The sequence below is a fragment of the Melanotaenia boesemani genome, chromosome 8 (genome assembly GCF_017639745.1).
Source record: "Melanotaenia boesemani isolate fMelBoe1 chromosome 8, fMelBoe1.pri, whole genome shotgun sequence".
Taxonomy (NCBI): domain Eukaryota; kingdom Metazoa; phylum Chordata; class Actinopteri; order Atheriniformes; family Melanotaeniidae; genus Melanotaenia; species Melanotaenia boesemani.
The window spans coordinates 14,233,876-14,253,896 of record NC_055689.1 but is presented as its reverse complement, the minus strand read 5'-3'; the positions used below and the strand labels follow the sequence as shown (position 1 = coordinate 14,253,896).

The 20,021-nt window shown below is 39.0% G+C and overlaps 2 protein-coding genes across 3 annotated transcripts; one reads left to right on the top strand and one right to left on the bottom strand.

Annotated features, from left to right (window-relative positions):
- The first annotated feature begins 891 nt into the window (after positions 1-891).
- pcyt1aa (phosphate cytidylyltransferase 1A, choline a) lies at positions 892-9,731 on the top strand. Its single transcript, XM_041991576.1, has 9 exons — positions 892-1,226; positions 3,350-3,463; positions 3,750-3,846; positions 4,527-4,643; positions 4,840-4,991; positions 5,215-5,293; positions 5,977-6,119; positions 6,374-6,562; positions 7,560-9,731. Exons 2-9 carry the CDS (start codon positions 3,350-3,352, stop codon positions 7,779-7,781), a joined length of 1,113 nt encoding a protein of 370 aa, XP_041847510.1. The 5' UTR covers positions 892-1,226; the 3' UTR covers positions 7,782-9,731.
- A 246-nt stretch (positions 9,732-9,977) lies between these two features.
- Positions 9,978-19,939, bottom strand: LOC121644530 (AP-2 complex subunit mu-A). 2 transcript variants are annotated; one of them, XM_041992542.1, is made up of 13 exons: positions 19,786-19,939; positions 18,309-18,430; positions 14,898-15,163; positions 14,543-14,625; positions 14,083-14,088; positions 13,780-13,915; positions 13,186-13,330; positions 12,896-12,913; positions 12,299-12,418; positions 11,995-12,130; positions 11,772-11,869; positions 11,437-11,548; positions 9,978-11,054 (listed from the first exon to the last, which is right to left on the bottom strand). In XM_041992542.1, the coding sequence occupies exons 2-13, from the start codon at positions 18,380-18,382 to the stop codon at positions 10,920-10,922; spliced, it is 1,329 nt and encodes a 442-aa protein (XP_041848476.1). In that variant the 5' UTR covers positions 18,383-18,430; positions 19,786-19,939; the 3' UTR covers positions 9,978-10,919. The 2 variants fall into 2 exon arrangements, with proteins under 2 accessions (XP_041848476.1, XP_041848477.1); XM_041992543.1 differs by lacking the exon at positions 12,896-12,913 and having other exon boundaries at positions 19,786-19,938.
- Positions 19,940-20,021: the final 82 nt, after the last annotated feature.

The following is a 20,021-nucleotide window of genomic DNA, read 5'->3' as shown; positions in this document are numbered from 1 at the left end:
AGATTTTAGCCATCTCAGCCAAAGGTTAAACTTACTAATAAAAAGCTGATGGAACTGATGAAAACACCTCTATGGCACACAATAAAGGCTTTAATTAGATTGGTTAGCAGTTATACCCACATATTAAATAAAATAAAAATAAAAATAACAACAACAAGCTTCTCTTGACCTCTCTGAGCTCAGGTTCAGCATCTTAGCATTTCATTGAAATGGAAACATTTGACCAAATTCAGAAATGTGTTCTGGATCATCTGTGTTAGAAGAACTTGACTTGACCTCTGCATAACTTATCTATCTATCTATCTATCTATCTATCTATCTATCTATCTATCTATCTATCTATCTATCTATCTGTCTGTCTGTCTGTCTGTCTGTCTGTCTGTCTGTCTGCCTGCCTGCCTGCCTGCCTGTCTGTCTGTCTGTCTATCTATCTATCTATCTATCTATCTATCTATCTATCTATCTATCTATCTATCTATCTATCTATCTATCTGTGACAATCTAATTACTTGATTGTCACAGGAAAGATAATCAAGCTAATTACTTAATATCATTTGATTATACTTTATGGAACAGATCATGTAATAAAAGAGACAGAACAATTAAGTCGGGGGGTGTGAAAAAAAGAAAGGAAACAACAAAGAAAGGAACGAAAATTTACAACGCATAGAAATAATTAGAACTAATCACGCAAAGAGAGGATTAGAAAAACACACAAAAAAATAAAAAATAAAAAAGCTCACTGGATGGCCGTAAAAAGTTTTTTATTTATTTATTTTTTTGGTTGGTTTTTTTTCAGAACAATGCTGTTTACATTGGATGGGCGTAAAATACATGTCCGGAAACTTTCGACACGTACGTCATTTCCTGGGATTAACTAGGATGTCAAAGTTTTGTAGTTCCTGTGTTGGTGTCCTGTCACCGTTGTAGTACGAGCTGTCATAGCTAATAATCAGTTTGTCCTCCTGGCTTTCCTTCCTCGGACTCAGTAAGTTTGGGGCCTTCGGATGTACCGGATTTTTCGCTCTTAGTCTTGTTAGTGATGTCAGATAACCATTGTGCTAACGGCTAAAGTTAGCACATTGCCATAAAACTTGACAGCTAGCATTTAACAGTAGCTAGCAGCGTTAGTAAGCTTTCGTGCAGTTAGCTAGCTAGCCTGTTGGCAGTAGGAGGGTTGGAAGCCGCCCACCACTCTAAGCACTGTTCCAGACAAAGAGTTAAAGGTAAGTAGACAGAAACTTAAATCACAATTTTGGATTTGAGCTAAAAATACGGCTTGAGCCGTTATTGTATTGTTTTATAAGGTGCTTTCCTGAAATCATTCAGTAAGCCAGGGTTTATGCGGCTGAACTGCTCAACCAGTGTCACCAGTTCAATTACTCTGTCAGCTGTTTTGTTTCCTTTATGTTAAACATTGTAAGATAATGCACTAATGGAATTTTAGCCTCGTGTTGTTCATGTTTTTGTAAAGTTATCCAGGGATTTCTTTAGTATGTGAGAAACATTCATAAAATGTTGGAACATTTTGTGAATTGCGGCTGAAGCTTGCGGCGCTCCGGGTGGTCGAGGGCCAGGACATGAATCTAATCGCAGTGGATTCTTGTATTTTTAGAGCCACAGCAGAGTTGCTCTTAAGATACCGAGTTTGTAATACTGAAATTCTCACTTGTAAAAGAATGAAACCTAAGTTACTTAATTATAACACTTTTAAACCTATTTCAGTTAGCAGATTAACAAACCCCATAACAGAAGATTGTCAGATAATTTTTTTTAACCCTTAGAAATTGATATGAGTACCTTCCCTGTATCCTGAGCAACGAGTTAAACATAAAGTAATTAATAAAAAAAGTACCTAAAAACTGGTATTCAGTGTAACTGTATTATAAAAACAATCCCCTCAGACTGATTTTTGGTAGGTATGGCCATAGTAAATGAGAACAGAGTGGCTACTGTTGGCCACAGTAGTACAACATCTGGTCAAATAAGACTTGGCACTTTCCTTTTGTTACTTTCTTATTATAGCAGCCAGTTTCAGTAATGATGACATGTGCTGTTTATGTAAATCTTCTCTGACAGTGTGAACCCTACAGTCTCCGTGCTCAGCTGCTGCCAAGAAAAAGAGGCAGGGGGTAGCTTGTGCAAATGCCCAGTGTTGGATCAGGTCACTGTCACCACCAGGAACGTGTATCACCACGTCCTTCACTCATTGAACTGAGTCACATTTTCATAACTGATAGAGCTGTGTGTTCAGATAAATGTTATTATAATCGAATTACAAGATAAGGAAGTGACAAGGTTGGATTTCTAACTTTAATGACCTGTGGCTTCATTTTTAGAGCCGTGATGGAATGTGTGGAATGGAGCAGAGCCTCAAACAACACAGGAAAAAGTTGTAATAGGATGCCATTGCTTGTTTATTTAGCTTTGTAGTATTCTTTGACGGGGTGTGTGGATGGGTGTGTGAATAAGATCAGTTATGGATGAATTCAAACACTGCTAACGCTCCCATGTTTATGTGCTTCTTTATTGTTCATTAGTTGACAGAAAATTACTTTTCAACCTTTTTTAACTATTCAAACAGTTTGTTGACTTTTGGGTTTGCCTTTGAAATCCTTCAGTTTTGACCTAAAACAGGTTTTTTTTATGGATAAAAGACTTGTTATGGACCAGCTTTTTTTACTGGACTACTTTTTACTGGCCCCTTGCTGATGTAACAGGACAATCTTTTTCCCCATTATTATCTCCCTCATGAGTACAGTATGACTTCAAAGATAAACTGCATTGGTGACTAATCAGAAATAAGTATTCACTGAATCTATAGTTATGATTGTAACTTGGAATGGTATACATCATTCACATCTCAAGAATCTTAGCTTTCCAATGGTCAATAACATGTGGAAGTACTTGGAAGATAGACTGAGTAAAATACATATTTATTTGTCACATCCCACTCATGGGACATCTGGTACCAACAGGCTAATAAAACAAGCAACCTTACAACCTCAAATATGAAAGTATTTCGTAAATGAATGGTGGGAATAAAGACCAAAACTTGTAGAGGCCATCAGCATAGTTAGTTATTTAAAATCCTTATGTTGCATTAACAAGTAAAAATCTGTTACTCAGTCTAATTTGACAAAGCATATACCTTAATGTCACAGCTGTCTAAATTTACAGCCAGTTGAGTCACAAAAATGATGTAATAGAGCTGTGTCTAAAACACGTGTAGATGACACTGTGAAGTTAAGTGTGTAAGTCAGTTTGCCTGTTTTGTAATCAATCACAAAGACAGAGCAAACCAGTGATGTGTGACATGTTTTAGTTGTTGTCTTTGTGTTTTACCCAGATGGAGGCCCAAAGCTCTTGTGAGCTGCTCCCTTCTAGGAAGAGAAGAAGAGATGGCTCCAATGGGGAGACTGAGGAGGGAGAAAGATTTGGGAAAATTCCAAGATGCACCGTGGTGAGTTAGCTCTCTGCTCCAGCTATCACTGGGCAATATTTTTGTCCAAGAGTTTCTGTAAATTTCTCTCTGTGTCATTATATTGTCATTATATATATATATTCTGAACCTCTTAACAAATGGCATTAAGAAGTCAAATCAATGACTACTCTGTTTACCCAAATGAGCAACACCTTTGATTTTTACTAATTTGGACATGATCCCACTAGTTTAGCTAGAAGGCAATCTGATCCACTGTGGTGTAGCAGTAATGTCTTCTCATTCTTCTGTGTTTGCATCTTTCAAGGGATTGAAACACCCAGCACCTTTTGCAGATGAGCTTGTGCCAGATGGTAAACCATATGAGAGAGTCAACATGGAAGAGGCAAAGAGGGGAACACCTCGTGAGTTTCAGGCTGTGTCTGAATGTGCACCCTACTCCCTACATAGTGCCCTATATAGGGGCCACGGCATTTTGTCGGAGTGTCCGAATGTCCAGAGAGAAGAAAGTAGGGCACTCAAAATTACCCACAATGCATCTTGAAAAGTAGTGAGCATCGATGGTCACTAGACGGGCCAATATAGGCGAAAAAATTGAGCTGCGCGAAATTTCCTGTAAGCAAACAGGCAAAGAATAAAATACAACATAAGGAATAAAAATAAAAATATTTACACACAACTTTGGATTAGAGTTGGAATGACATCTTGACGCGGGTTGTGGTTGCTGTGGTGATGGCGGTAGTCATGTGGTTTGCGGCAAGGAAAAAAATGGGCATCTTCGTGTCCGAATCTCCAAGAGAATGAGTCACTATGTAGTGTGCTACGTAGTGCAGCCCTATGTAGTGAACGAGGGGTTGGGGAGTAGGGTGGACATTCGGATACAGCCTTCGTCTTCTTTCTGATGCCTCCTGACAGATTGTTTCAGTGTTTATCATCTGCCATTTTTTTTTCTTTTTTATCTAACAGCAAGTTTTATTAAAGTCTTATGCATTCTTATAGATAAACAGGTAGATTATCTTTATAATGAAAAATTGTCATCATCTCAGTCATCTCTGCTTGTCTTGTTCTGTCTGTCTTTCTTCAGCCGACAGACCAGTGCGAGTTTACGCAGATGGCATCTTTGATGTTTTCCACTCAGGTCATGCTAGAGCGCTGATGCAGGCTAAATGCCTCTTTCCAAACACACATCTTATTGTTGGAGGTGAGTGTCACAGTCTGGATTTGCTTTGGCACTGTTGTTAAACTGCTGATATCCTTTTTTGTCCTTGGCCACTGCAGTTTTTGTTACTTAGGTAATGAAAATACCAAGTTGGTTGCTATTCTTTTGTCTCTTTTCAATCTCTTTTCAAGGATTGGACTTTTTAAGTAATTTCTTTTGCTATTTTTGCCACTCGCAGTGTGCAGTGATGATCTAACCCACAAATACAAGGGCTTCACAGTGATGAATGAAGACGAGCGATACGATGCTATCAGACATTGCCGCTATGTGGATGAAGTGGTGCGAAACGCTCCCTGGACATTAACGCCAGAGTTCCTTGCAAAACATCGCGTGAGTGGATGACACAGAATTAATTTAATTTAGTCCTAAGTTGAGGGACAAACTGTTGTTAAATCTTTTGAAAGAGAGACTACAAAGAAGAGTTGGCCAGCCACCATGGTTTATAAACTTCTCCCTGTTGGGTTTTTTGTATGTGTGTGTGTTTATTTTTGTTTTTGTACAAATTATAGATCTGAATCTACTCTGTTGATGCATGTTGTAATGACCTCTCCAGATTGACTTTGTGGCTCATGACGACATCCCATATTCATCGGCGGGTAGTGATGACGTGTACAGGCACATTAAGGAAGCCGGTGAGTAACAAGGTGGTCACACAAAATTTAATATTTGGACAATTTTAGCTTCTTACCAGAACATATTAAAGTCCCAGCTTTATGTTAAACATGGGCTCACACTGTAGACTTGGTTATGATTTTAATTACCCACAATCAAATTAGCAAAAGGCTAAGTGAGTTTGATTTATTCTCTTTAGGCAACTGTAGTTAAATTATGTTCTAATTTTACATTTCTCATTTCAAGTTAATGAAGATGTAATGATTCTTATATTTACAAGATGCTACTAACAACATAGTCATGCATATTGTGTTCCTTTTCTGCTATTTAATTGCCTTAAATGTTAGAATACTACACCTTTTAAAAGGTTAAATGTAATAATTTCCATGCATTTTGTCATAATATAAGATAAACAGTATGGGTTAGTAGTAATATAGCAATATCGTAAGATTTAAATTTAGCTTACCCCTCCACTGAGCTGCATTTATTGGCCAACACATTTAGGATAATACAATATTTTAAGTAAAATGCTGCACAGCTTTCTGGCATACATAAGCTTGTCAGAACTTGCTGTTTAAGCATTTTTATTTCAATTGTCAGAACTAGCAATCAGTACTTCAATCTTGTGATTATAAATGATGTATAGATGTACAGAGACACACTGAGACAAAAATCGGATTTTTCTCCTTTCTGCTCTTTGTAGGTATGTTTGCTCCCACCCAACGAACAGAGGGCATTTCCACCTCTGACATTATCACTCGAATTGTCCGAGACTATGACGTGTATGTGAGACGCAACCTGCAGAGAGGATACACAGCTAAAGAACTCAACGTCAGCTTCATCAATGTATGGCACTTCGATTTGGCTAATGTGATTAATGCTCTCCAGCTACTGCAGAGTCCACTACATTGTGTTGGCATTTCCCCCTACTGCCCTGTTACCTTTTCGGTTCATGACAGCTAAACTTAGCAGGAGAAAGGAAATAAATCTGGGTTCAGCTGTCAGTACTTTAGTGGCTCTATAAGCTTAAATATGTGTCAGTTACACAACTTGAGTTTATATATGTAAACTGTCTTCTCTGCTGTCCTCAACCTTACCAGGAGAAGAAGTACCACCTGCAGGAGCGCGTAGATAAGGTGAAGAGGAAGGTGCGTGATGTGGAGGAAAAGAGCAAAGAGTTTGTCCAGAAAGTGGAAGAGAAAAGCATTGACCTCATCCAGAAATGGGAAGAGAAATCCAGGGAGTTCATTGGCAACTTCCTGCAGATGTTTGGCCCTGAAGGAGCTTTGGTGAGGATGCTGTTTCTTTTCGGGCTTTAATCACTTCATAATGAGGAAGATAGATTGAGAACACATACTTATTCAAATGTTAATGATTTGGGAGACATGTTGCAGTGGGAAGTGAGGATGGATGCAGACATACAGCCCTCTGGGGAAAGTCTTCTGCATGGGCAAAGCTGGGAGAACTTTCCACTCCGTGCCTCTACTGAAGCTATGTTATTACTGATACCTTCATTGTTACCACAACAGCTGAAGCAGACTGGTTATATGATCACTTGCAACAACAGTGAAAAAAGCCGTTTCTAAGGAAACAAATCTGAGTTCGTCTGCAGTCTGAACAAAGCTGAAGTCCTCAGTATGGATCAAGATCCCGAAACAAATAGCACACAACACAGCCTTAAGGACCTCCTCTTCCAAATAACTGCATCTTATTACGCTCAAAGGTCAAGCCTTCCTTCAAACACACACAAAGCATTTTACACTTGTTCTCATGCTGACGGATAAACTGATATTGATGTGATAACTCGTTCCCTTGTCTATCATAATACTGTTTTTCGAGAGCAGCGATTGTTTTTTAATGCTGTCCTGATGGTTGATAACGGTATCTGATGTTTGAAACTGCTATACGACACTGTAGGCATGAGAAAGTCATAAAATAAAACCTATAAAAAGAGCAAGTCTTTCTTTTAGTGCTTTAACAGCAGCAGAGGAGTTCTGTTTGCATTTTTACAAGTCAAGCAATGTTTGCAGTATTATTAAAGGAAAGCTTGAAAGTCAGGTTTATTTGTTTGTGTATTTTATTTGGTAACATGGTAGTTTGACAGCTTGTATTGTACTGTCAGGTTTTTTTATGCAGTTTAACTCACAAGCTGTTTAAGAGTACAGCACAGGGTTTTTTTTTATTCTTAGACAACGTCCTGTTCATGTTTTGGCCTTCAGTTTCACTGGTTTAATAAACAGCTGATATAACAGATGATCTCATCTCGTTTCTGTCTCCCCTCCACAGAAGCACATGCTGAAGGAAGGAAAAGGCCGCATGCTGCAAGCCATTAGCCCCAGGCAAAGCCCAAGCAGCAGCCCCACCCGAGAGGAGCGCTCGCCCTCCCCCACTTTCCGGCTCCCCTTCTTCTCCAAGACTTCTCCTCCCCCCTCCCCCCCACCCCATCACAGTGGAGCCCGCGGATACCTCATCAGCGAGGATGACGATGAAGACGACGACGATAACTAAGCCAACAGTTTTAATTCTGCTCCACTGGGTCTCATTGCAGTTTAATGGAGCTGTGTGGTTTTTATCGGGCTCCTGCTGTAAGTTTTATTTCTTTTATGTTTTTTTTTTTTGTTTCTAGCCCTTCGGTGTCATGTTCATTATAAAAGCCCGGTTCTTCACAGCTGTTGCTTTTAACAGCCATTTTTCATCCTTTTTGTTTTCTGTGTAATGGTCAGTGAAACTTACCACTTGTTTACCCAAACTTAGTTTCACGTAGAATCTGTCACTTTTTTATGTTCATAGTCACTCACTGTCACTTTGGAATATTTTCAGGTGTTACACTCAGTACACTGTTCCACCTCTGATGGAAGGTGCAGTAGGAGCTCTTGTCTGTGTTAAGCTCTAGTAGCATGGTTTTAGGTCAGGTTTTATGTTGCAGCAGAAGCTTTAGTTTTGATGCGTGAGAGGTGAGCTGCAGAATCATGAGACACTGAGTTTCACCGGATAAAGTTGTCAGAGCCGTTATAAAAACCCTAAATGATCCGATGGTGTCAGGGCAGTTTATATTCTGCTCTTGGTAACATGAAACCAACCTCTTTTTTTCTTCATTACGTGGGAAAAGAGCAGAATCTGAGGGTAGAAATGTCAACGGCACCCTTTTCCCCTCGTGTGTGTCTGCCTGCCGTGTATGTGCATGCAGTGTTTTTTTTTGTGTGCCAGCTCTTTGAGTCAGCATGTTTAAGATGTCCTAAGTCTGGGTTCAGCTTTTACTTGCAGAAAGTTATAAATTTAATTTTAAATTTTTTTATTGTCTGATGACGAGCATCAGTCTTTGAAAGACTAGTTTCAAACTAGACGCCTTTCAGTGGCGTAAGGGAACGGATGACACCGTGTAAATGTTTATGTAGAAATGCCTATTTTTGTAGTTTTTCATCTCAGTGATTTTTCAGTCTGAGCAGAGAACACAAGCAAGGCTAGACTTGCCTTTTTTTCTGTTAATTTTATGCAGATCTGGGCCTGTGAGAAAGTCACTTTCACTTTATATGAGACATGATGATAAAAGTAGTTTTTCATACATCAAAAAAATAATTAAATATCCTACTTCTTACAAGAAGGTGTTCAGCTGGAGTCATTAGCAGAAAATCATTTTAATGAAGCAAGCCTCTGCATGGGTATCACATAGCAAAAAGACAGAACCTCCACAAAAGCAACTGACTCCGATTCTTAAAATGAGGGTGTGTTTTAATGGACTGGATGGTACTGTGTCACATCAGATTATGGAGATTTATTTACGTAGCTACCTCCTAACCTGAATTTCCAATATGAGCACAAAGTATTAGGATTATATTTACTTTCTGAACAGAGCTACTGCTCCGGATATAGAATTATGACTGTAAAATACTTCAGATTTCCAGCCTCCATTTGTGTCCTACATCTCCAATGACAAAGCATGCGTCTTGTCTCTGCTGTAAGCAAGATTTAAACATGTGATCTGAGGTGATACAATACTGTCAGATGACTAATATAAATGTTAACAGATGTCAGACTGATCTGTTCTAGGCTTGGTTTCCCAAAAGCTTTTTAGTGTGAAGCAATTGTTGCTGGAGCAACAATGTCTGCTTCTGTCGAGTAAATCAGATTTTAATGTTGGGAAATATCTCAGAAGTACAGAAGCAGTATAAATTGCTGAGGAAATCCAGCCTAGATTTTGGTGCTAAGCTACTTTCGGGAAGTCTTGCCTTGATTCTCGTGGAATCTTTCCTTTTAAATCAGTGTAAACCTTTCAGTATGAGCATCTCCACGTGAAGACTTGGGTGGCAAGCCAAGAACAGCCACTACTACCAAGAGGCAAACATGTAAATGTTTTTAAAAGTAGTCGTTTTGTCTTTTGTTTGGGGTTATTTTTGTCTTGCATCTTGGATGTAGAAGAGCGAAACAAAAAGATTAAAATATGTTGGCCAAAGCATTTGACCATTTTGTCTTGTGATTTAGTTCTTTTGATTCGGTATGAATCAGTAAGCCTTCAGATAATTAAGTAAAATTTTTAATGAATGTCAATGAAAACTGGACTGAAACTTGTGACAGCACTTGTTAACTTAATTTTGTTCCCACACAAGAGCTCCTTCCTGTTTTAGATAACAGAAAGGAAACTCACACACTGGTATTAAAACAAACTAAAACATCAGTTAAATGAACAAAGTAAACAGGGTAGGTGGGTTTGGTTACATAGATTTTATTGGACAGAACGGTCACCAGGGCTACAAACATTAAGAAGCAGACTGCAGTGAAGCAAACACCAGGGGGAGACCTCACCTCACTGCAAACACTCCAGAGACTGATCTTTGCATCAAAAATAGTGTGACAAAGTGGATTTTAGTGCTTATAAAACATTGGAAGGGTGGAGGGGTATGAGAACTATCGCATCAGGATGATAGTCAAACCTCCAAACAGCCAGGGGTTTAATAACTATTGAATGAAAAACTGAAAAAAAAAAAATGCTTGAAAGTACAAAAACAGCTTGCACAAAGTTATTTATCTTTTTCCAACAGCCCAAAATAGGCTCAGTGTGTTGGGAATGATTACAGCTTCTTGTCCTGTTGAGTGACAAAGTACACAAACAGTTCAAAAACAGCTAATTAATTCAGAGGGGACACTACAGGGATGTAAGCTGTGTACAGGAACTGTCAGATTTAGATTAAATCACAATAGCAATTAAACATCTTACAAGGGATAACTGGCATATGGGACCTCTAAAGAAGAGAGCAGATAGTGGAACAATAACACTGAACACTACAGGGCATCCGTTTGAGCCTCCAGCTCTCTCCCCCTGAGCCTCTGCATCACTTGTCTTTTTCTTTCAGACGCCAGTTGGTTTACAATTTTACTCTTCACTACTAGATATATACGATACAATGGTTCACATTTTGCATATGTCTGTGCATTATACCATATTTACTTTTTTTATTTTATTTTTTTTACTTTTTTTAAACGATGTAAATTCAATCTCCAACACCTAGTTAAGAAGGGACAATGAGGGAGGGAGGGAAGTCATAAGGACTGAGGGAAGAAGACAAAGTCAAAAGAGGAAAGAAGAAAAAAAATTCTCAACAGGGTTGATGGGAGGGAAGTGGTCAATTTGCTGCCTGGCGGTGTTGGACTTCAGCAGCGAGTTTCGTAGATGCCAGAGCGGCCGATGTACCGCACCCATTTGATGACATCATGGTCACTGTAGTTGAGCTTGGACTCAAACACCTTCAAATAGCGCACCTTCAGGCCAGATGGAGCGAAAGGAACCTGCAAGAGGATGATAGTTGGTAGTTGGAACGAGTCAGGACAAGCAGGCCACACAGGCTGATGGCTCTCACTGTGCATTATGAGCAGGAAGTTATTGTGTGCGTATGAGGAAATGGTAAGCAGGTTGTTATTTGCATGACTGCTACCGGGATCTCATTTAATCCCGAGTCCCATTTGTTTGCCAACTCTTCGATCTGTTTGGCTATGAATTGAACAAACGTCTCGCAACGGCCATCTAAGACGAATTAGAAAATGGGTTGCATTTGCCTTTTGAAAAAACAAAAGAATTATTTAATTTGCAATCAACTAACATTAATCTAAAAGACCAAAGTGAAACAATATGTGTGACAGACAAAGTCATGGAAAACAAAACCATTCTTACCTCAAAATTCATAGAGATGGGAGGCCTGGCCCATTTCTTCTTATCATTGGTGGGGAGCAGCTCAATTTCAGCACTGATCTGAGATTCCTTCATCCCAGCCATACGTTTGATCCTGAGAAAATACAACTTATTTATGTAGTTTCACTCAAAAAAACAATTTAGAGAGAAACTATGTTTATAAAGGAAAATATTGCCTCACATAAATAAGGGTGACAAAAGTAAACATGCAATTTTAAACAAACAAATGCCACAGATATGAAGTTATTAATCATTCAATGGACTTTTTTTTCTTTTTTTTTTAGTTTATGAAATGTGCAAACAAAGCTGCTACTCACTTCCAGACAATGGCATTCTCACTGGCCTTGTATTTGGCTTTTCCCTTCATGCAAATAACCTGGACGCCACTGGTGTTGAGGGGTGTTGGGATTCGGACCTGAAAAGCAAAGATGTAGAAAAATGTTTCGATGTAAGCCTAAAACAACACAACTGCAGGCGGATTCTAAACGTTGGCAGCGGGTTATACTCGGTGTATGCATCATCTTGACAAGACGAGCTGACCTCAATCTTCTGAGCCAGCAGCGAGGGTTTGAAGTTGGACTTGATGACCACCTTAACCTCTAATTTAGTGCGGCCCACCTCCCTGACCAGAGGAATAACTCGGAACGGCAGGATGATGTCCTTAGTGGTGCGATATCTGCATTGACGAAGAGAGAAAATAAAACTGTTCTTACAAAAATCACATCTTTTCCAAAAGCAAGTTTTGGTTGCGTTTAAACCATTTTAGCCTCTGCAGCTGAATAATATGTTACTGACTGGACAGCTTTATAATTAGCTTTCAAAATGAACAAAAACATCAACTGACCTCATGAGCTCATACTCTCCATCAGGAGGGATGAAGCTGATGCTCCGCTCAGAGTCAAACTTACTGAGACGCACGCATTGATGGAAAGTGCAGTCATCGATGGCTATGGACTGCTTCCCGCTGGCATGAGAGAAAACTCATCAGACACAGACACACAGGAGTCAACGAGTTCATTACTAATCCTGTATGTAAGAATATATCACTGCAATGCACACAAAAAACTACTACTCTCCCTGAATGTCTAGAAATGAATTAGACAGTGAATGAGTACATACAGGGAAACAGCTGCTAGTAACAATACAAACCAGATAAATCTGGTTAATGTCGCTATTCTCAATTAAACTTGACAATTTTAAGTTAGGTGTTTGGGTAAGTAGGTGAAAGTAATTGTGATCTAACAACAAACCACTCTACCAAACGAGGAAAACAACCACCAGGCAGCTCACTGAACAGTTAACAAGGCAGGTTTCAGTTGCACTGGGTATGTGGGGAGCAACAGTGGATGAGATGTTAATTTGTTTAAAAGCTTTGAAGAGACAGTGGAATGTGTGTGTGCACTGATGTGACAGAAGGTGAGGACACTTGTCAGTACAGTACCTTCCTCCCCCTAATTCACTGAAGTACAGCACATAGAAAAGAAAGAGAGGGAAAAGAAAGAAAAGATGCATCCAAAGGAAAGCAAAATGAAAAATAAACTGTAAAGCCTTTCTTGTTGCGAACAACAAAGACAACACTTAAAAACGGAGCAACAAGGCAAACGGACAGCGGCCTCTTAAATGTCAACGAACAACTCGATACAAACTGAAATGCAAACCAGCAAACTGATTTTCATTTTTAGTTGTTAAAATGTTGATTTTCATATTGCCCTTTTTATCCCCATCACTCACCTCTTCCCTGCATCATCGGACGCTCCTCCCTTGCCCTGCTTGTCGATGACGATCTTGTCGTTCATGCCAAACTTGCACTCGGGCATTCCGCTCAAGTAGCTCTTCATCACGACTCGGCCCGACACGTGGGCACTCAGAACCTGGCCTGGATGGGAAAGGCAGAACTGTAGTTAATTTCTCAGTCAACAACTGGGAATGAAAAAACAAACTTATCTTCCAGCACTAAATGGAAAATATAGTTCTCTCAATTTGTAGCAGCCACTTGAAATCAGTAGTTAACTAAACAAATGGGCTCTCTGACATCATCATGCATTGTTCCTCAACAGCACGTTTTGTGTAAATATTAAAAAGGAAACAGAACAGGAATTTGAAAATGTACATTTTTACAGAAAAATAGTCATGGATGAACTCATTTATTGATGGATGCAGCAGTGCTGGCTGCTTCACCCTGGCTGATATTACTTCTCTTATGCATTTATCAGTAAAAAAGAAACTAAACTGAAAACTTCACTGCTCGTCCTGAATGATGAAATATTAGTAAATCATTTATGTCAGCAGTCTCTATTGCATTTAGCGAAGCCATATAAAACACACCTTGTGGAGACATGAGCAAATTGACACTTTCCAGTACATCCAGGAAGAGCTCATTGCGGCGATATTTGATGCCCTCACGACGCCAGCCGATCTGCCCCGTCACCTGGCTAGTGATCTGAGACTGCTCCTCTTTTGTCTGAGCGACAAGGAAACTGTATTACTACCAACAAAAGGAAAAGGCTGGCAGAATATCAGCACAAAGAGAGCCATGACGAGGAGGCAGTTAGCACTAGAAAAGGTGAAGGAAAAAAACACAACATAATAAAAAAACATTTTACAAGCAGAATTGCTTCATTCCGTTACCTGATGCTGAAGTGTGCAAATATGGCAGGTGATGGAAGCAAGACACAAAGAAAAGAAAATTAGTTTAAATTCAAAATACATAACCCTACAGCAAGTACACATGCACTTTATACATAAAGTAGGAAGAAGCTTTTTTCTTTTTTTCTGTCTAAGCTGAGTCAGAACACTGGATAGTTTTTGCATTTCCCAGCATATTCTAAATAGGGAAGATTTATAAATCTGTACCCTGAATTTTATACTGTATTCATATGAAGCTAGAGTAGATACAACAAACAGGTGCCATTAAATCACACAGTCTAAATGAAAAATAAAGACCATACTCATGTGTAAGGCTTTGATGCTCAACAAAATGACCAGAATTCATTACCAGGCAGCCATAGTAGTCTATACTGAAGCATGAAACTTTATCTATATTATTATTAATATAGATTAAATCTAAATGTACATATATCCTGCTTACCTGTCCCTTAATGCCCTGCTGAGTAATGAAGGTCTTCAGGGCTCCAGTCTCTGAGTTCTGGGGGTAGCCAAAGTCCAGGATCTCTGTATAAACAAGGAAAAAGATTACTACTGATAAGAGATAAGATGGCTTAATGAGGAAAATAGGACACACCAGTGTTACAACTAACCAGTGCCGAATGTCAGGCTTTGCATTCATACAACTCATACAAGCAATTTAAATGCAGGGTAACGTTACCACATTTCTACTAACTAAAATCGAATACATGCAGAGATGAGAAACTAGTTTTAATGTGGGTTTAGATGATCTACCAGATCTATTCCTGACTAATCCCAATGATTCAGTTATTTCCTACCATCCAGCAGCTCATAGATGAGCACAAAGTTGTTCTTGATGTTTTCCTCGCTGATCTTGCCAAAGTAGGCCGTCATCACGTCACACATTTTGTAAAGGAACTCAAACACCATGGCGGCGTTGACATTCTGCTTGGTGACAGCTGCCAACCAGATGTTGGAGCGCTTGACATGGAAGAAGCTGGTGCGGGCAATGTTTGTCACTGGGGATCGAACCTGCTGCCGGGCGTGGATCACGTTCACACGGAACGCGTCCACGGCATTACGCCTAAGATGGAAGGACAAGCAGACAGAAAGGCAAGTTAAGACATTTGAGCATTTTGTGCAACACACTCAATCCTGTGACATCATGTGTAAATACAGTTGCAATACATTAGCCTGGAAACCCATTCTGTATTTCATACAATGACTAAGTTTCCCGCAAACGGGTTTAAAAATTGTGCAACTACCTAAACATCTTTGAACCAGATAAAAGAGCACACTATGAGCCGGCGCATTTACAAGTGTTATTTTGTGTCAACTGTGATAATAACCAGGAAAAAGGCTGAGAAACCAGAGAAACACCATCATAATTAACTTGACTTAATGGGAACAACACATTTAACTACTTAACCATGCACAGTCCAGTTTTCATTTTTACTTAGAAATGTTAAAAATCATGTGACCTATATGTGAAGAAAATTCTTTGGAAGTGATGTTTAGTATTTAAAACCATGTAAACTTATGACCTAACCACTTTGAGAAAACTCAGTCCTGATTAACATGGATTTACAAATAACAGGGCTTAGTGCTGGGGATGTAGCATGTTCTGACAAGCAAACTAAATGTCTGAGAACCTTCTTACATCCACATCCAGTCACAAAATACAGGGAAGCTATTATCACTTGGACAGTGTTATTTAAAATGACAAAACTGTGCATAATCTCTGTAACAACTGTAACTAAATTGATTCTTCCTACTTAACAGTACTGTGAATGACTAAAAAAGGCAGTCTTCATGGTTGACATTAAATATGGTGGAACAATGTGTACAAACAACCGTGGAAATCAGCCTGTTATTTTATGAACACTGATGATAAGTCAGTCTAGAAGTCTCCATTTCTACTTTATCTTTGTCCATAGAGATAATGCTTTACACCACATAACAATGAACACATGGAAAAAAAATTCATACTTCTATATATCTATTCAGTATCTAAAAACCCCCTAAAATGATCTGAACCTATAATTCTCTGTGAAGTCAGGAAAGGAACAAAGGTTGGGAGAACTAAATCAACCATCATATCCCATGCTCATGCTTGGGCACCTGCAGAGCTGATTATGAGCAACAATATTTACTGACAGGATTCTGATGGCCACTAAGATCTTTGGTTTCAACTGATTTGCTGCTGCATTTCAATATACGGCTGTTTGTTTAACACCGTAATGTCAATGACAGGTGTGTCATGCTAAGAGGAACTATCAGAAATTTGACTGAGGAATAAATGGACATGCAGTTTAGGGTTCTTGGGGTCAGTGATTGGTGGCCATGAAAGGGAGGAGTCATGCTTTAGAGGCTGCAGCAGCTCTTACCTATTCCTACAGGGGCCAAGATGAACAGATGGAGAAAAATGGTGATACACAGGATAGAGAGAAGAAAAGGATGAGGTAAAAAGGAGAGGAGAGACAAAAATGTACAAGAGACATTTTCGTGCAACATGTAGACAGAATGAGCAACACGGTGCTTATTATGCCATTTTTTACATTTAATATGCAGGGAAAATAGTAGAAACATTAAATTTCTCTTTAGCCTACTGTGTTGAAATGCAAATGGATAGAAAAGTGTATGTTAATATAATTGTATAATTATGGTATAACTCTCATTTTCCCAAATGCATTAATTATAGCTAAAACTAAAAGTGTGTGCAATAAGATTTAACATCAAAAAGGTAATAAACTGCAGCCTTGAGAGGTACAGATCGTCCCTGTCCCGGTTCCCTCACTGTGTTAATCTGTAAGGGAATGAACTGTCAGTTCTGGCAAACATCCTAATCTAACCTCAGTATAGTAACTGAAAGGGTGACACTGTGTGTTTTACTTATTTATTTTTCCTTGACCTTAAAAGATTACTCGTGGTCCACGAATCAGCAAGGGGAAGAAAAAAAAAAAAAAAAGAGTTGAAGTCAAGGGACTCTATTCCAACTTACAATTGTGTAATTAAACAATTCAGAACTTTGGTGGATGAACAAGCTAATGTAGAATTCATATGTTTTACTTAAAAACCTGTACAGCAAATTAGTAAAATACATGGACTTTACAGACAACCTTATTGATGTTTGTAATTACTGATGCCAGCATATAGAATTTAGGTGAGATGATCTACTAGCACACACTACATGTAACATCATTAACATAAAAAAGCCATAATTTGATCAAATAATTCCTTAAATGTAAACTGTACATCGTGGGATGTTAGGATGATGTTAACATGTAAGTTCAGTATATAGCATGATCAACTGTCCTTGTGTCCTGAAACACACATGGTGGAGATGTTTTCCTGTGATTTTGTCTGTCTGATTTGCATGTAAATGGTGCACTTTGCGCCTTGTTAATATCATGTTTCTAGCTGTTTTTGTTGTATGTACATTAAGTTATATCTTAAATTCCTGAGTGCAATTTTATGTGCTTCATAAACACACTGCAAAATGTTTTTTGCTGTCTTTTTTTTTTTTTAAAAGATGAATAAAAGCACTTGATGACAATAAAAACAGAGTTTATAAACTCGCATTAAACTTTCATTTATATCAAAATCTTACTGCAGTTAACAGCTATTGTATAAAAAAAAATGTGATTGAAGTTAAGGGATTTGAACAGTGCCTGGCAAATGGAAGGTCCAGAGAATTAATGTCAGCACCTGTCTGCCATGTGGTAATAATAACTTGCTCCTTGCAGGCATAGTCAACTCTGAAGCCAGTTTGGAATAGCTTTCCACGAAGTTGCACTTAATCTTTTAAGTTGAAGATGTGGTTTGATAAGCACAAATGAACTAAATCATTACCAAAGACAAAATGGGGAAAAAATAGAATGATAGCATCATTTTCCCTGATGACACAGAACTGTATTATCATTGAATCTCGTGTCTGTAAGTCTTTTATTCCGAGAATCCTTGGAATTATAAGCAAATCGTATTTAATGGTTAAAATCGTGTTATATGGAATTACAAACAAACCTGTAAATGTAATCCTGGCTTAACTTTGTTTCTGTTCCTTTTCAATAACACCACAAACATGAATTTAACTGTGCAGAGGGACTTAATCCTCTCAACGAGGATCAGCCCCAACAAGTCCAGTCACACATGATCAGGATCTTCTCAATGAACGCAAGTTTTCTAGAAATTTAGTAACCTAGTAGTAGATTTGCTCCTGTGAAACATACCCTATGTCATCTCGGTAGACGCGGGAGATGAGGACCTCCCCCTTGTGGTTGTAGATGAAGAGTCCTCCAATCATTGTGGCTGCCTCTCAATCCCAACTTGCCATGGTGAAACCTAACACCTCCTGAGAAGACACAGGAAAGTAAGGAAATAGAGGAAGGAAAAGGGGATGATAGAGAAGTGAAAGCAGTTGAAAGTGAGGGAGTCACCAACAGTACAGAGAGACATTTGTCCCTCACATCCGCTTTTTCTCTCTCTCTCTCTCTCTCTCTTCCAGGCATACATTACCACTACTGCCAGCTCACTATTTCCTGCAGCTGCATCTGTCTCTAACACATATCTACACTGACACCAATATATGCTAAGAAAACTGTTATCACTTTCACCACAGGCAATCCCACTGTTTTCCCCCAGAAAGTAGGATTAACAGCAGATTAACCATCACACGTTTTAGGCAGGACGCCTTCAGGTAGCAACTAAAAATCTGTTACTCTATCTTACCTACCAGATGCTCCCTGTATCCAAAAATCCAAAAACACTTTAACCCGAGGATAACAGTAATAATAAGTTTACTCTGCTGCTGGTTAATTTGTCTGAATTTGATTCAGACCAACATGTCACAGGAAGCTGCCCCAGTTTATAAAATGAATCTTCTGGAAAACGGGTGATACAGGACAGGCTTGGAATTCCTCGATGGGTCTTCAAATACCCGCGCTCAGAAAAACACCAAGTGTAACATCAGGTAAATAGCTCCTCTTTAAGATACTGCTGAGTCGTGACCGAATTAACCAAGCACCAGAGCTGAAGGGGTTTAATCGCCCTTTTATTGGCGAAGTCAAGATGTCTGCTCACTCAGGCCATTTCCTAACGTTCATATATATTTTTTTATTTATAATTTTTCCAAATGTTCCTCGACTAATGGAAATCAGGTTTTCTCCAAATGAATAGTTTTAAGCAATATTAAATGGAAAGAGCACTGATGAAGGCTTGACCTTCAGTAAGATCAAAGTGATGGAGAATACACCGAGTGAGAGGTAGCTAGCTAATTTAGCTTACTACAGCGGGCTAGCTGGCAATAACGTTTAGCGAAACGACGTCAAGTGGAATTTTAAATGGACTTCCGGTGAGAAGAAAATCGGTCAATTGACAGCAGGTTTTCGTGCAACAATTCATATTTAACAACAGCATACATCAAGACCAGGTTTAACTTATCCATCGGCTTCCCACGACAGCGTTAACGTTACAATAAATTGAAAAAAAGACACGTTGTGTGCTATAACAGTATAACTAAAAATAAAGCGTTTCCTGTCCTCTATCATACTGCTGCTACCTTGACGTTAGCTAGCGAACCATCTGCTAACATTGCTAATGTTAGCATTGCTCACGAATGAAAAGAGCTCGCCGGCTTTTTTATCGCTATCCGACGCTTTAAATAATTTACCCAGCAAAATAAGCAACTCTAGCCTTTAGTTAACTTACCCTGGTTCTCTTACGAACGTCACCAGCCTCCCGCTTCCCGTTTAACTGGAATATATAGATGTATTTCCAGCAGGATCCTTGTTCACACACCCGCTAATTCCGCTGGTCGTCTGATAGCGGTCAGCTGACCCGCCGTCCTTACGCACGACCGCGGCTGACAGGAAAAGGCGCGGCTAAAACGATGTATAAACCGCACCCAGGGCCTTCTATGATAAGCTACACTATTAATACGTTTT